General features: G+C 39.7%; 2 protein-coding genes across 5 annotated transcripts in view; one reads left to right on the top strand and one right to left on the bottom strand.

Annotated features, from left to right (window-relative positions):
- The window catches only part of MYO1B (myosin IB), a 166,508-nt gene that overhangs the window by 27,731 nt on the left and 124,613 nt on the right, over window positions 1-14,164 (top strand). For all 4 annotated transcript variants that reach the window (XM_090144302.1, XM_090144299.1, XM_090144297.1 and 1 more), the window contains exon 2: window positions 4,439-4,555. In XM_090144302.1, the coding sequence (XP_090000428.1) occupies window positions 4,529-4,555 (27 nt within the window). In that variant the 5' untranslated portion in view covers window positions 4,439-4,528. The remainder of the gene's footprint in view (window positions 1-4,438; window positions 4,556-14,164) is intronic.
- The window catches only part of STAT4 (signal transducer and activator of transcription 4), a 40,094-nt gene that overhangs the window by 24,924 nt on the left and 1,006 nt on the right, over window positions 1-14,164 (bottom strand). The window contains exons 2-3 of the mRNA XM_031604434.2: window positions 12,159-12,287; window positions 10,077-10,221 (exon numbers count right to left, since the gene is read on the bottom strand). Coding sequence (XP_031460294.1) covers window positions 10,077-10,221; window positions 12,159-12,286 — 273 coding nt within the window. The 5' untranslated portion in view covers window position 12,287. The remainder of the gene's footprint in view (window positions 1-10,076; window positions 10,222-12,158; window positions 12,288-14,164) is intronic.

Raw genomic sequence — 14,164 nt, 5'->3', positions numbered from 1 at the left:
GTTTTAATATAAAGACATAATCCTGCAAGGGAGGTCTTTTGGGTTCCTGAGGAACTTCTGGATGCAGAAGCCTGGACACCAGTGTTGGGTTGCAGTGTGGAGTTCCAAAGAGTGTGACAGAACTGTGTTACTCTAGGCTGAGCCTGTGATTCTATTTGAAGCTTTGAGCGTAAGGAGGGAAACTTGAAAAATCAAAACTGGCTGCAGAGATCAGTAATGAAATTTTCCCCCAAACAATCCCCATGGAGACCCTGAGGATCCTTTTGTCTTCGCTGTGTAACAAGAAAGATTCAAACAGAGCCTGTAACTAAATCAAAATGAAATAGAAATCTCTTGGAGCTGGAGGACACACCTACACAGAAAAGGCTTTCTAAAGCCTCTTGACATTGGGATGTTTTAAAATCCCCCACAGATAAATGCCAGGTATCAGGGACTTTCCTAGCATTTCTAGATACCGTTCATATGCAAAACATGTAAAAGCTCTCTCTCTTTCAGTAAGGGAAAACCATCTGAATCAGGAGTTGAAGTGGAAATTAACTACTTTTTTCCTTTTTCTAACTCAGACAGCCCTAGTAATCAGTTGTGCCTGTAACGTTTCTCTTCGGCCTGCCTTGTTCGATTCTGCTTGATTCGTTTTGCTCTTCCAGCAGGCACAGAGCAGAGCGACAGAGAGCTGTCAGGGCTGTAGCTCCCCTCCAACTGAAGGCTGGAATGATGCTTTGCAGCTGCTATGGTCTGAATCTTGTGACCAAAGGAGGGCAAGTGGGCCTTTCTGGCACACAAATGAAAGCACACAGCGAGCTGTGGCACGAGCAGAGCACTGTGCCACAGCCTGTCACCTAGAACTATGGTGTTTGTGCAATGTGAACAGAATCATAGGATCACCAAGGTTGGAAAAGGCCTCTAAGTTCATCCAGTCCAACCATCCACCTACCACGGTATTTCCCACTAACCCATGTCCCTCAGTACAACACCTCCAAGGACGGTGACTCCATCACCTCCCTGGGCAACCCATTCCAGTGCCCCACTTCTTCTGCAGTACTTCTAGCAGATGGTTGTAACTTAAAGATAAGAAATTGATATGAGTGAACAAATTATAACATATCTTAAGAGTTACAACTTATTCAATGACTACAATTACTAAAATTAACAATAGCTAATGTTTTTGACTGTCAAAATAATCACTGACTTTTCTTTTTTTCTCCCCATGTTTTATACTTCTCAAAGGAAATTATACTTCAAACTGTGCCAGCCAGTATTATCAGTTCACTGTAAGCTTTCACTCTTCTGTGCTTCCATTTTGTCTTTGATTCAGGGTGGAATTTGCTCAAGCTTGGCTTCCAAATGACAACCTGGAAATGATTTCTTATTACTGAAGAAGTGGTACAAGTTGGGAAATAAAGGAAAGCTAACCAAAGAAAGCAAGCTTGAGCTGGTGCAACAAAAGCATTGGCAGCTGGGAAAGGATAAGGGATGTCAATTCTGCAGTTATGTAAGACTGTGTTATTAATGTACTTATATGTGTGTAGAGAGAGAGAGAGAGAGAGAGAGAGAGAGAGAGAGGGGAAAACTTAGAATCATCTTTTTATAAATACCAACTAAGGGAAGCTGGTTGTTCACTTTTCATCTGAAGTTTCAAAAGGAAATGTTATTCATATCTGCTACTATAGCAGCGATTCCATTGGTCTTAGAAATTTTCTTTTTCCTCTCTTCTGTTTTGGAGAGGTCTTGTGTGCCATGGTTTAGAACAAACAACAATCGGTCTTACTTGGAGAATTTTACTCTCAATAAGTACCACCATGACGATAAATTTTAAAAAATAGGAAGTAAAACTTTCATTCTGAACAGATAAACATTTTCTCTGAATGCTGATGACGTTTTCTGGGGAGAAATCCCTCCTACCACTGCCCAGAATGCACTGTCTGCACCTCAGAGGCATCTGTTGTGAAAGTGTCTTACCAAATTATGAAGAGAAACAAAAAGGCATTTCTGCATCAAGGATGTATCCATTATAGTGTGCATTCAAACATGTTAGGCAAATTTTAAAACAGCCTGAGTTGTTTGGGATGTTTTCAGTGGCTGGGGAGATGCAGGACTCTGATTCCCTAAGTTATAAGATCATGGAGAAACTTTAAAATACATGTTACAGAACTGCAAAGTACAAGTGCTGGTACAAAGAGCTGTCAGTTTTAGTGTTGGAAATGTACTGCTTTTCCTGGGAAGAATTAAGAAATCTATACCAGAGGCTGGTTCTCTTGCTTACTCTGCTTTCCCCACCCCCACATCTAATAATTTTCCCCCAACAATGTTGTGTAATTTCCCCTGGGTATCTCCATCACAAATAGGATCACTCCCAACCGCAGTGATATTGACAGCTTTCCTTTTCATGTGTCAGAGTTCTCTATACCATGCATGTCTATAAATGAGCACTTCCTTATATGCACTACAGAATATCCTGACTCTGTTTTCTGTGTTTCAGTGATGTGATTAGAAGGGTTTGGCTGTTGCTTACTACCTCTAGCGTACAAGGATGGTGTTTAACCTTTAAAAAACCCAAACTTTTACCTGCTTTTCAAGGTGACCTTAAAATGGCTTGAGTAGGTTTTAGTGCTTTCTAATTCTGAAAAAGTGCTTTTTTTTACTGTAAAAACCATCAGTGCTAGCTATTTTCTGTTGGTTCTGCTTGGAAAACCCAACTGTATGCCTTTTAGGTGTGTGCAATAAAATCTTTATTGGCAGCATGGAACTGTTAACTATGACAACTACTGATGTGTTGACGTTGAGTGAATATTTGATGGAAGGGAGCTGGGACACAGACAGGGAACAGGATTACAATGTCAAGAAAGAACATGTTGCCTTCCTTGTTGCTTTCTTGTGACACCCTCATTCTACCAAGCTGGATATTCAGCATCCTTCTAGATAAGCAAGTATCTCATCTTCCATGTAATGAAAACAAAACAAAACAATTGTCATTTTTGCCTTGATTTATTGTCCCTGTTTGTGCAGGCAGGCAGAACACCTAACTCAATGTACTGCAAGGACTGACTCTTCCTTGGTGAAGAGTGTTCAATTTGTTTGGTTGTTTTTCTTTTTAATCCTGTATCTCAGTGGGTTCTATTCTTACTAAAATTCTTTTTCTACAAAAAGATGGCTCTGTTCTATTTAGGTCTTTAAGAGGAAGTACTTGTGACTGCTCTTCTAAGATTCTTATTTTTAGATTTCCCCTCCCGCTTTCAAAATACCTAGGAGAACCTTAAAGGCAGACTCATTCTTTTAGACAACTCCTCCGACTGTGGGAAGCCGTAAAATACAACCCTGCAGTGTTGTGTTTCTGCTTTACTCATATGGTACAGTACGTAACTTCCAGAAGAGCGTAAACATTCTTGGGAGCACCTGCCACCAGAGCAGAGTTGGGATAAGCTGTGAAGGAAGAGGTCTTTTATTCCATACTCTGGTTTGCCCCTAAATTCCACTGAGTTCCTCTCAAACACAAACAAGAAAGAGCCAAGGAGTGGTCTATAGGAGCAGTAGGCTTCCCAGGCAGATCTCTGTCTGCAGCTGGGCCCTTAGAACAAGCAAGGAGTGCAAAAGGTTTCGTTTATTTTCTTGATTTTTAAACATCTGTGCATAAACTAACTCTTATGCATTCTACAAGAACAAACTGAAATGTTTGTAAATTGTTACAGCGGCGTTCCTGAAATAAAGACTAGTAACTTAAAAGCATTTTACTTCTAGGAAGAATCTTTTTGCAGCCATGCATTGGAATCCTTTGTTAAAAAAACCTCATTAGCTGCCATGCAGTTGCTAGTCTGAAATCACTGATGGCAGAGGGTTGGCTGGTTAACATTTAGTCTGCAGATTGTGTTCAAAGTTCCCCAGTTGCACGCTAAATTATTTTGTGAACAGCTTTAATGATTAAGCTCGAAAACATGCTGGTGGCAGGACGCTAATGTAAAAAGGCAGTTTGGATGGTATTAGATAAAATTCATTGCTTTGTTGATGTATCAGGTCGCATGAGCACTAGACACATTAAATAACATTTTACATGTTGGGTTTTTTGTTGTTTTTTTTTTTTTCCTGTGGTGTGTTACAAACTTTCTCTATGTTCCATTCTCACCCCATTCTTAGCTTTAACAGGAAACTGCAACCTAAACACCAATGGCTACATTTCCATTCTTTGCAACTGTTTCTCAGTATAGTGCTTATTAGAAATATTTGTTAAGTACTAATTGGAATATCTAATACTTTTTTTTTTTTTTTTGGTCAGTTTTTTTTGATGGTCCAAAACAAATAACATTAGGATATTAGGATCCCTCATCCTTCTCCTTTCTGGTACGGAAACTTGTGTTAACAGTTACCTGAACTGAAATAAACATCTTTATATATTCATTTTAGTTGTTTTCTGAAGATGCTCAAAGATGTTTGGTTCTCATTACAGATGGAAACAAGCCACGCAGTATGACTGACAAGCTGAAGCAGAAGCGAGAACACACTGCCACATCCCTGTTGTAACAGTGTGGAAAACAAGATGCTGTTTGTGCTACTTAGAATTAGGGTAAGTTTAATACGGAATGAGATGCCATAAGGTTAACGTGCTTTGGTTAAGAGGACAGAAGGTAGATTAAGATGCTGTTGCCGATAATTTCATAAAAATGTAGTGCTGTGTAGATGGAAGAAGTATAACTAAACTATTATTTCCCAGCTCCACAGTTTAAATCTGTTTCCAACAGCTCATTTTGGTACAATTGTCGTGAATCAGCAGATCTGGTGAATCCTTGATCTCTCTCTTTGCAAGGATTCCCCAGGCTGCTGAAGGTGTGCATACAGTTGTGGTTACCCAGGCCTGCCTTCACCTCATCTCAGGCTCTAGCAGGGCTGGGGAGCGTGTGCAGATCACAGATACCAGAGAATGTGCTGTGGCTGTTAAATAAATGTCATGAATATACTTCTTTGATAGCAAAATGTTCCCCAGAGCACAACATACCCTCATTAACTCAGGCTTCAATGGTAAATGAGAGAAGTAGCCATTCTTCCTGTCACTGAAATCAGTTATTTCACTTTTATAAGAGATTTATATAATCTGATTTTCCCCTGAATATCATAAACAGTTTTGTGACACAGATGCATGTTGCTCTTAATGAGAAGGGATTGCTTTCAAGAGTTATCATGAGACTAGAGCATAAAGATGAGCTGTGATTATGAGTGGGATGATTCTGGGAATTCCTGCTTTTTTCCTGGTGTTGTTGTCATATGCCCATTGCACTGCACAGCCCATCTCTGTCTCTGAATTATCGAATCATTAAGGTTGGAGAAAACCACTAAAGTCATCCAGTTCAACCATCAACCCATCACCACAATGGCCACTGAACCACGTCCCTCATTGTCACATCTACACAGTTCTTGAAAACCTCCAGGGATGGTGCAGCTCTCTGGGCAGGCTGTTCCAGTGCATGACCACTCTTTCTGAGAAGAAATTTTTTGTAATACCCAACCTGTACCTCCCCTGGCACCACTTGAGGCCATTCCCTCTCATCCTGTCACTTTTACTTTGGAGAAGAGGCTGACCCCCACCTCACCACAACCTCCTCCTTGTAGAGAGTGATAAGGTCTCCCCTGAGCCTCCTCTTCTCCAGACTGAACAATCCCAGCTCCCTCAGCTGCTCCTCAGAAGCTGTACTCCGAACCCCTCACCAACTTCCTTGCCCTTCTCTGAATGCATTCCAGGGCTTCCATGTCTTTTTTGTATTGAGAGGCCCAAAACTGAACAAAGAACTCAAAGTGCTGCCTTACCAGAGCTGAGTACAGGGGATGATCACCTCCCTTTTCCTAATGGCTACACTACTTCTGTTACAAGCCAGGATGCCATTGGCCTTCTTGGGACCTGGGCACGCTGCTGGCAAAGTTTCTGGTAGCTCAGGCAGCCAAACCAAGCCAAATTTCCAGCTCCGGTAAGGGAAGAAGCAAGGGCACAAGGATATCTAAGATGAAAAATCCCTAGATAACTCAGACTGTTCCTACAAGGGCAGGTGGGGCATGAGCAGAGCCACGTCTGTCTTAGATTCTCAGTCTGCTGGCAGCCCTGCAGGATCTCTGCAGCCATGCTGCTCTTACCAATCAAGGATTTTAGCCTGTGAGCGAGAAACGTGGGCGGCTTCTGTCCTAAACAAGCAATTTTGCCAGTCTCTATTGTGCACCAAATCTATTTGCATGTTTTGAAGAAGCTTCCTTCAGGGACAGGTACAGTTATTTACAAGAAATTCTTCAGAAAGCCAGGATATAATTGTTTATGGGCTAAGGTCTTGCAGACTGTTGCATTTGAAATTTGGTTCCTAGAAATGATAGGCAGCTCTTCGGAGCTTAACATCTGCCCTTTACATTCTGCTGTCATAGCAACAGCACAAACCATGTCCTTGTGACTAATCTGCTTTGCTTTTCTCTATCTAGGCTTTAAAGAGGAGAAAGAGTCATAGGCAGAGCTTCCTCCCTCCAAACATATTCTCTCCTCATCCCTTTATAGAGCTGCTGCTCACAGGAGCAGGGCTTCTGTAGGAGGAGGGACATAGAATTTAACCTTAGCAAGCAGCTGTGCTCTGCTGTCATCCGCTGAAAAGCATCGCAACAAAAGGCCAATCTGTTGTAAAAATGAATCCAATTTACTGGCTAGAGGAGTAATAGTAATGTAAGAATACAAGGGGCTTTAACCTAAAGCACTGATCCTTTTTAAAAAAATACATGCATTTTTACCAGTTTAATGTCAAGATGTAACATTTTGAAAGAGCAAGAAATGGATAGAGAAGCAAATTACTGAGAGTTAACAGCTTAGCTAAGTTGCTTTCAAGTACTTACAACTTTTTCACATTGTACATTTCTGGTCAACATTTCTTTTTTTCATCAAGGTAATTCTGGAAATTTCAGTAGTCTGAGCAGAAATGTCATGCTCCATTATTATTTCTGTGGTGGTAGAAGAATAGGGGTTGTCTCTGTGACCTAAAAACAAGGGTGCTAGGCTGTCTTTCTGCTAGCAGTTCTGGTCTTCGCTTTTCACAGCTCCTGAGATTGATAATAGCTTTATATTGCAAATGTCAGGCAGGCAAGGTCTCGCTCCTTCCCCTACTTCCTTCCTTAATCCCATGGAATAACCAAGATGTCTGCATACAGATACGTCAGGTGAAGCACAGAACTTTTTCTCTTCCTGATAATAAAAAGGAATCAGAGTGGAAGCTTTCAAACGGAGAGTGCTCGGCTGCCATTGGAAACTAGTAGGCATAACAGCATGAGGAATCTTGAGCCTGTGCTGCCTGGGAAGCAGCTGCACAAGCCATTTGTAAAGTGGCTATTGCTTCCCCTTCTAAGGCTGGCCATCACAAATGACTTAATTGTATTACTAATTAAGCAGTAGTCCCACACTTTGTCTTTTGTCCAGATTTGCAGACTGTGCTATGAGTGTTCCGTATTTATAATTATTTTATTGTTGTCACTGTAGTATTTAGGGACCTATACCACAGCTCAGCTTTGTATTCTGTATGTTGGTTTCCAGCACTATCTAGCTTGACAAGCCATATATAATTGGCTCAAAATAGTAAACAAACAATGCATTCAGGTCACATATTGAGGTTGAATATCTCTGTGTGTCTACGGGTGTCTGCACATCTGTGTGTGGTATAAGAGGAGGGAAGGAAGAGGAGCGAACTGTGAAATTTCAAAGAAGTTCTTGTTCTAGAGAGCAAACAGAAAGGTGGGATTGTGGTGTAACTAACCTTCAGAGAAAACTAAACCAAGACTGTTCATACAGTCACCAGGAATGAAAAGATGTTTACCAATGTAGCTTCCACTATTTATTTAGGAAGCCAGCCAAAGTCAGTGAACAGTCTCTAGTTTTGCAGCATGCCCTTTCTCTCACTAGCATTTCAGGACAAAAGGATTTGTGGCAATGCACTATATGCTTCAGTCACCTTGTCTGGTATTATCTCATGAAGCAGTCACAAACCAGCTCAAGCTATCAGAGTTTTGTATCTGCAAGTGCACCAGCTTTGGGTGGGGAGTCAAATACTTCCAAACTTCTTGGATACATTCAAAAAAAAATCAGGTGCACCTACAAAGAACACACACTGCATACTTTGGCTGAGGAAGCAATTATCATTTATGTTCAAGAAATTGGAATGTAGTGTTTTAAACAACAGTACAGAATACATGTGATATAGATTTAGTAAGAGCCTTGTTCTACTCCAAGCTACAGAAATTATTTTGGAAATAATAATGAGGCTGTGAATTATAGAGTTAAAGGTTATAAGAAACCAGGAAAAGCTCTAATAGTGAAAGTGTGCTGTTTAGTGTCTGGTGGTTTGCATGTGTATTTTGAAACTGAATGAGTGGCTTTTAATCTAAATAGACGTTATTTGTTGTCTTGATAGAACAGAGAAAGGTCAACTTATTAGTAATAGAGCTGTTGTGTTTTTTGTTCGACTGGAAATATTTTACTGCAAACCCCAAGACGAAAGTCCTTTTTAATAAGCAGTGCAATTCCAGCATCTCTGCTGTGTTCCCTCAGGAGTTTTGTGTTGCTTTAGACTGTCAACCTTTGTGGAGCAGGGAGTTCATTGGTTGAGGAAGCTTGCTAAGCCAGGGCCTGCAGGACTTGGTTTTCACTCTGGCCGTGTTCACACCAGCTGCTAGGTCAACTACTGTGTATGCACCCCAGGCTGATGCCTCATCTCGGTGCCCTGAATTTCACAGAGGACACAGAATGGCCAACTCAAGTTAGCCAACTCAAGTTTAGGATAAAATAAATGGCGTGAGGAAAAGAAGGAGCAATGAGAGTCTTTACTTTGGTAGAGCCTGTAAGTACATACATACAATCCATGTACATATGCATGTTGTGGTGGTGGAATCAGAAATGTACAACCTGTTGAGCCAGGAATACAACTGCTTTCTTCAGTGCTCTTTGTACATGTATGCTTCTGTGAGGGAACACCTAAGGTGGTGGAGCTCTGGCTCAACCCTACTGTGGCAAAGTATCCGAGTGACCATGAAGGAGATCACACCAATGACCTTTCAGCTGTCCATTCCAAAAGCAGTTAAGTTGTTTGAGCAGTGCTGAAATAAGGGTTAGTGCTGCTACACAAACCATAAAACAAACAAACAAAGCAATAGAAAAAGAGCTTTGATTTCAAGTTATACACATAACTTGTTGCATAACACTGGAAGGAAAAGTGATAGCGGCATTGCTTTTTTAAGAGGGCCACCATGACAGACATAGAATAGAAAGACATGCAGCCACAGTGATACCAAAATAATTGACACGGTAGTATGAAGTTTTTCCAGATCAATAAATTCATATAAAATAAAGAAAACATTTTGTAAATGATACAGTTTTCACTAAAGTACTTATGGAAAACACCATCAAAGGAGAGAAAAATCCCCAAACTTTTGTTAAACTCAGATGTGTATCTATTTTATGCAGAAGACAAATAGATGTCAGGAAGTAGGTGACTAATGAAGTGGAACTCTGAGAATTCTTGCCTTAAATAAACAATTACTAGAGGAACATTCAACCAATCAAAGTAAATATCACTTTTCAGAAGCCTAAAGGAAAATCCTTTAAGCAATTCATAACAAGTAATCACAGCTAAGAACAAAATAGCAAATGCGGTTCCTTTTTCAGGGTGCTGTTTTGCTAAGGCCAAAATGCACGTTGTTTTCCCAAAGACTGTCACAGCTAATCATATTTAAACGTGTGTGTGTCTGGAAAGTTGGTAATCATGCTTGTAACAAACATTAACTTCTATAAGCACTGTATCAACCTATTTTTAAGGGCTGAGTGAGACGCAGATATGCACTGAGCCAAGAGGTCACAGCATCGTTGCATCTCAGTGACGTGAATTAAAAATGTGTATTATTTTTCCACATGGTTACTGATAGCCTCTTATTGGAGGCTTTTGTTCTTCCCATAGCTGCCTGGAAAGGGGAATAGGGAAGCTCTGAGCTGTGCACAGGAACAAGCTGTGTTAGCAGAGGTCAGGCATTGCCCTTACAAGCCGGGCAGAGTGTGCAATTGGTTATCTGGAATAACAACATACCTGAAGCAGCTTTCTGATTCTTTTTAGGTTGTGTATCAAGAGAAGGTTCTTCTCTTGTGAAACTCGGTCTAGCTGCTCATCCACTTGGATTAGGAGGTTCTGTAAAAGGATGGTTGCCATTGCTTCGTTGTTGGATGCAGCCTCCCTTGAGAACAGATGAATGAGAAACACACATTTTTAAAATGTCATGAGAAGTGCCAAACTATCTGCACAGAAATTTATAATCCATTGAGAAATAAAAGCAGTAAGAAGCTGGATTTCAATGTATCATGTAGAGCTATGTAAATAATTGACTTTATGATCCCTGAATTTATATTCACCAGGCTATGGACTCATCCAGAGGGGAGACAATCAGAGATTTCCAGTCTCAGTTTCCGTGAATATTTAAACATTTTTAGCCCACTCCCTGAAGGAAATGAGGCTTATGCACAGTGTGAGCCAGAGTCTCTCTCCCTCTGTCAGTCACACAGACATAATTTCTCAAGTTGCTGCCCACTTTCAGCCAAAGTTGACAGTGGGCTCAAAGTCCAAAAAACACTGTATCTGTACAAATTTCCCAGAAAACTGGCAGGTTGTTAGAGGAGAGGAATCCAAATTAGTGCCTCCACTGAAGAAAATGGCAGTAATAACTTGCTCCAGGAGGCAACAGCCAGATGGCCAGTCAGCAGATATATATCTTCACACCAGGCACCAGATGAGCCTTTGCCCAGCCAAACTATATGGGGATACGAGAAGACTCTGAAGCTACTGGTGAAGGGTATGTAGGGGACAAAGGATGTGAAAACATGAAAACAGGCTTTACTAGTTCTGCTATTTATGGAACAGCTTGTTACATGAAGGGCAGTAACATTAGTGAGCAGGGTAGAGGAAGGTAGTCTTCGGACTGGTTGGCTTCCTTGTCCTAAGGTTACTCTCTCCTTGTTCCCCAAATGGTAGATACCTGTTTGAGATATACCTGCTAAATCTGGCAAAAAGAGATTTTAATGATTTCCATGTTTCCACAGCCTCACTGCATGCTAAAACCTTCAAGGAAAACTGTCATATTAATTAGCTGATTCTTTTTTTTTTTTTTTTAAATAGTTCTCCGATAGAATTGTGGATTTAGCTTCCCAAATTGAGATGTCTCTTCCTGCTGCTATTAGTACAAACATTTTTTGGTACTTAGTTCTGAATTTTCTTGAGATAACTATTGATTGAATTTGATCTAAATTTCTGTATTTACCTTCTAGAAGAAGGTAATTCCTGCAAATTGCTGGTTTGTTCCCCAGAATTCTATGTCCAACTTTAAATATGATTTGGACAAGAGGAATAATTATGTGCTACAGGAAGTAAAGGGATAACACTTCCATTGAAAACTGACTTGCATTATGTTTTTCTGTGAAAAACTTAGTGCCATTATTTTCACACAATCATAGAACTACCAAGGTTGGAAAAGGTCTCTGAGATGATCCAGTCCAACCATTCACCTATCACCAATATTTCCTACTAAACCATGTCCTGCAATACAACATCTTTTTGTTCTTAGATTGTTTAATTGGATTAAGTTCAAATAAGAACTCCCCTTCAGATGTTCCTTGAATTCGAAGTTATAAGGACTAGAAATCTGTGCTCTAAGAGAAAGGATCCAAGCTAGAAATGTTATAATTGAATATTATATTTATATTTAACTTTAAATATGGTGCTTTTCAGTAAAACCATTATTTCAAAACATGCAATTGCAATTTTCAACAATATTCCTTTGTATTTCACATAATATGTGGCAGTTTATTAGGAAAAAGCACAGTAATTAATTTATTCTGTTGATGTATGCATGACCATTGTATATAAAATAGGTTCAATGGAAATTGTTATTTAATAAGCTGAAAATAATGTTGCAGCTTTAACAGGACTTTAGTGACACTGAATCTCTTAAATAGATGAAGTGTAATGCTAATTCACAGGATAAATCCATAAATAGCAGAATACTATTCTTGGAATGTAGATGCCTGCACAGTTCACAAATGAGTACCCTAAAATCTGACAGATAAGGTAAAAACTGCTCATGATGGAAATTTTAAGAGAGGGAACAAATGTATTCCTTACCAATCTTGGCTTTCTATCCATTGTGCCAGCAGATGCCGGATTTCCATGGGAAAGTTGTCATCATAGAACTGGTCAACTTGTTCTAAAAACTTTATTTCCAGTTGTTGAACTTGACTCCATTGGGACATGCTGCAAAAGAAATAATTAAACTTGTCTGCCATTGAAAATAGCAATGTATTAGTAATAGAAAGTGTACAAAACATTTTCTTCATAGTTCTTTTTTTTTTTTTAATTACATATTTTAATATTCCTGGCTAGTCTCTGCCTTTAAAAATGAGTGTTACTTGGCTGAAGTTGGCCAGTTAAAAGGAAGAGGGAGAAAAGCAAGTAAGACAACTAGATGTTTTAGCTCTTACACCTCTGCCAGCTTTCTTCCTTAATGCATATGTTTTGATGATTATGAAGCAGGGAGATTTGTCCAGCATCTCTTACTAGAGAAGTAGTTCAGGATTGTATATTTCAAATCCAGCCTAAACTGTTCTTATGAAATAGTAGTAAAAACAAAGAATTTGCTTATAACAATGAATTCATACCATTTTATGTTGTTGTGTTGTTGCTAGAGCCCCATGTCTTCTGTTTGGAGAGGACTGATAACTTAAGAATGTAAATTATAGATCTAGTATATCTTTTCCATTTTAATTGGCATAGAATTCTGAGATTTGGTGTTAAAAAAAGAAAAAAAACTTGGGAAGGGTATAGCCATATGAAAACCAAAAGACATGCAACAGTGGGGTCACCCAGTCACAGGCTCTGGAATTCTTGGCTGGGCGATCCACCCCAATTAACTTTTGACTCTGTACTGACAGTTACAGATTTTAGGTGGGTTGACTTGTGTTTAAACAGACACTGCTTTTCGTGGAATGAAGAGATTACTTTGGGTGAGCAGACTCTCAAAGCAGACACTTCAGTGACTCCTTTTCTACTTGGGCAATCTTTCTGACATCTGTACTCTAAGGTTGCACCACATCATCATTAATCCCACTCATGAAAACATTTTCATTGTGATTTTTTTTTTTTTTGGCACAGAAAAGCATATTCAAAGGTGAAGTAGAATAAGCTCATATTAAAAAGAGCAAAAATTGATTTGCTGCTTTAGCCCCGCAGTATATTAAAAAAGCCTGAAGGTTGCTCTGAAGGGTCCCATTGGATTGTGCCACTGCTCCTACCCACACTTCCACGTCTTTCCAATGCTATCACATCTCCTATATTGCACTGAAGGGTGCACTGAGATAAACTGACATACTTCTGTATTGCACTGAGAGATAAACATTGCCTCAAGGCAGACTTTGCTGGGTTGTGATTCTAGCTGTGTCATCCTCAGAAAAAGTCAGCAGTAGCTTTGGGAACAGGCCGTTATGGATAAGTAGGTAAGGGGCACCCTGGGGACCTTCCAGCTTGGTCCTCCTGTGAGCTCTGCCCACGGCCTTGTCCTTTACCAGGGGTTGTCTGCTCGTCATTGCCTTTGTTCACTCTAACAAACTATGTGCAATACAAAGCCATGGATTAAAGATTGCACTGCAGGAGGGACAACATGGTGTTTTTGGACATTTTTGATAGAATTTTTCCTTGAAAATTAAAAAGATGAGGTTTCATCAAAATTGGCATTTTTATAAAAAGCTGACCTTTTATAAAAAGCTTTTCCATTTCCAACTCTGAATCATAGTTTCATAATGTCAACATTTCAAAAGAGAGAATATATATTTTTGGAGCAATATATAGGAACATTTTCCTATCTCTGTTGCTACACTGGTAATTACAAAGAAATCACAGGCCTTATTTCTTGAGATACCTACCAAAACCAAACGGTAATGTAATAATACCTCATGTTGAGAAAATAAGATTTGCAAGCCTGCTTGCTTTCAGAGAGAAATTTTATTGCAGCTTCTGGCAAACTGTTGTGGTTGTGATACCCACCAAGTCTTAAAAACTTTGTGTTTTTATAGAAATTAAAAAAAAAAATAAAAATGATGCTGCAACCTCTTTGGACTTCTAAGTGATGCGCAGGG

Source organism: Phasianus colchicus, chromosome 7 (assembly GCF_987193195.1).
Source record: "Phasianus colchicus chromosome 7, bPhaCol1.hap1.1, whole genome shotgun sequence".
NCBI classification, from domain to species: Eukaryota; Metazoa; Chordata; class Aves; order Galliformes; family Phasianidae; genus Phasianus; species Phasianus colchicus.
This window is presented reverse-complemented; position numbering and strand designations above follow the sequence as displayed.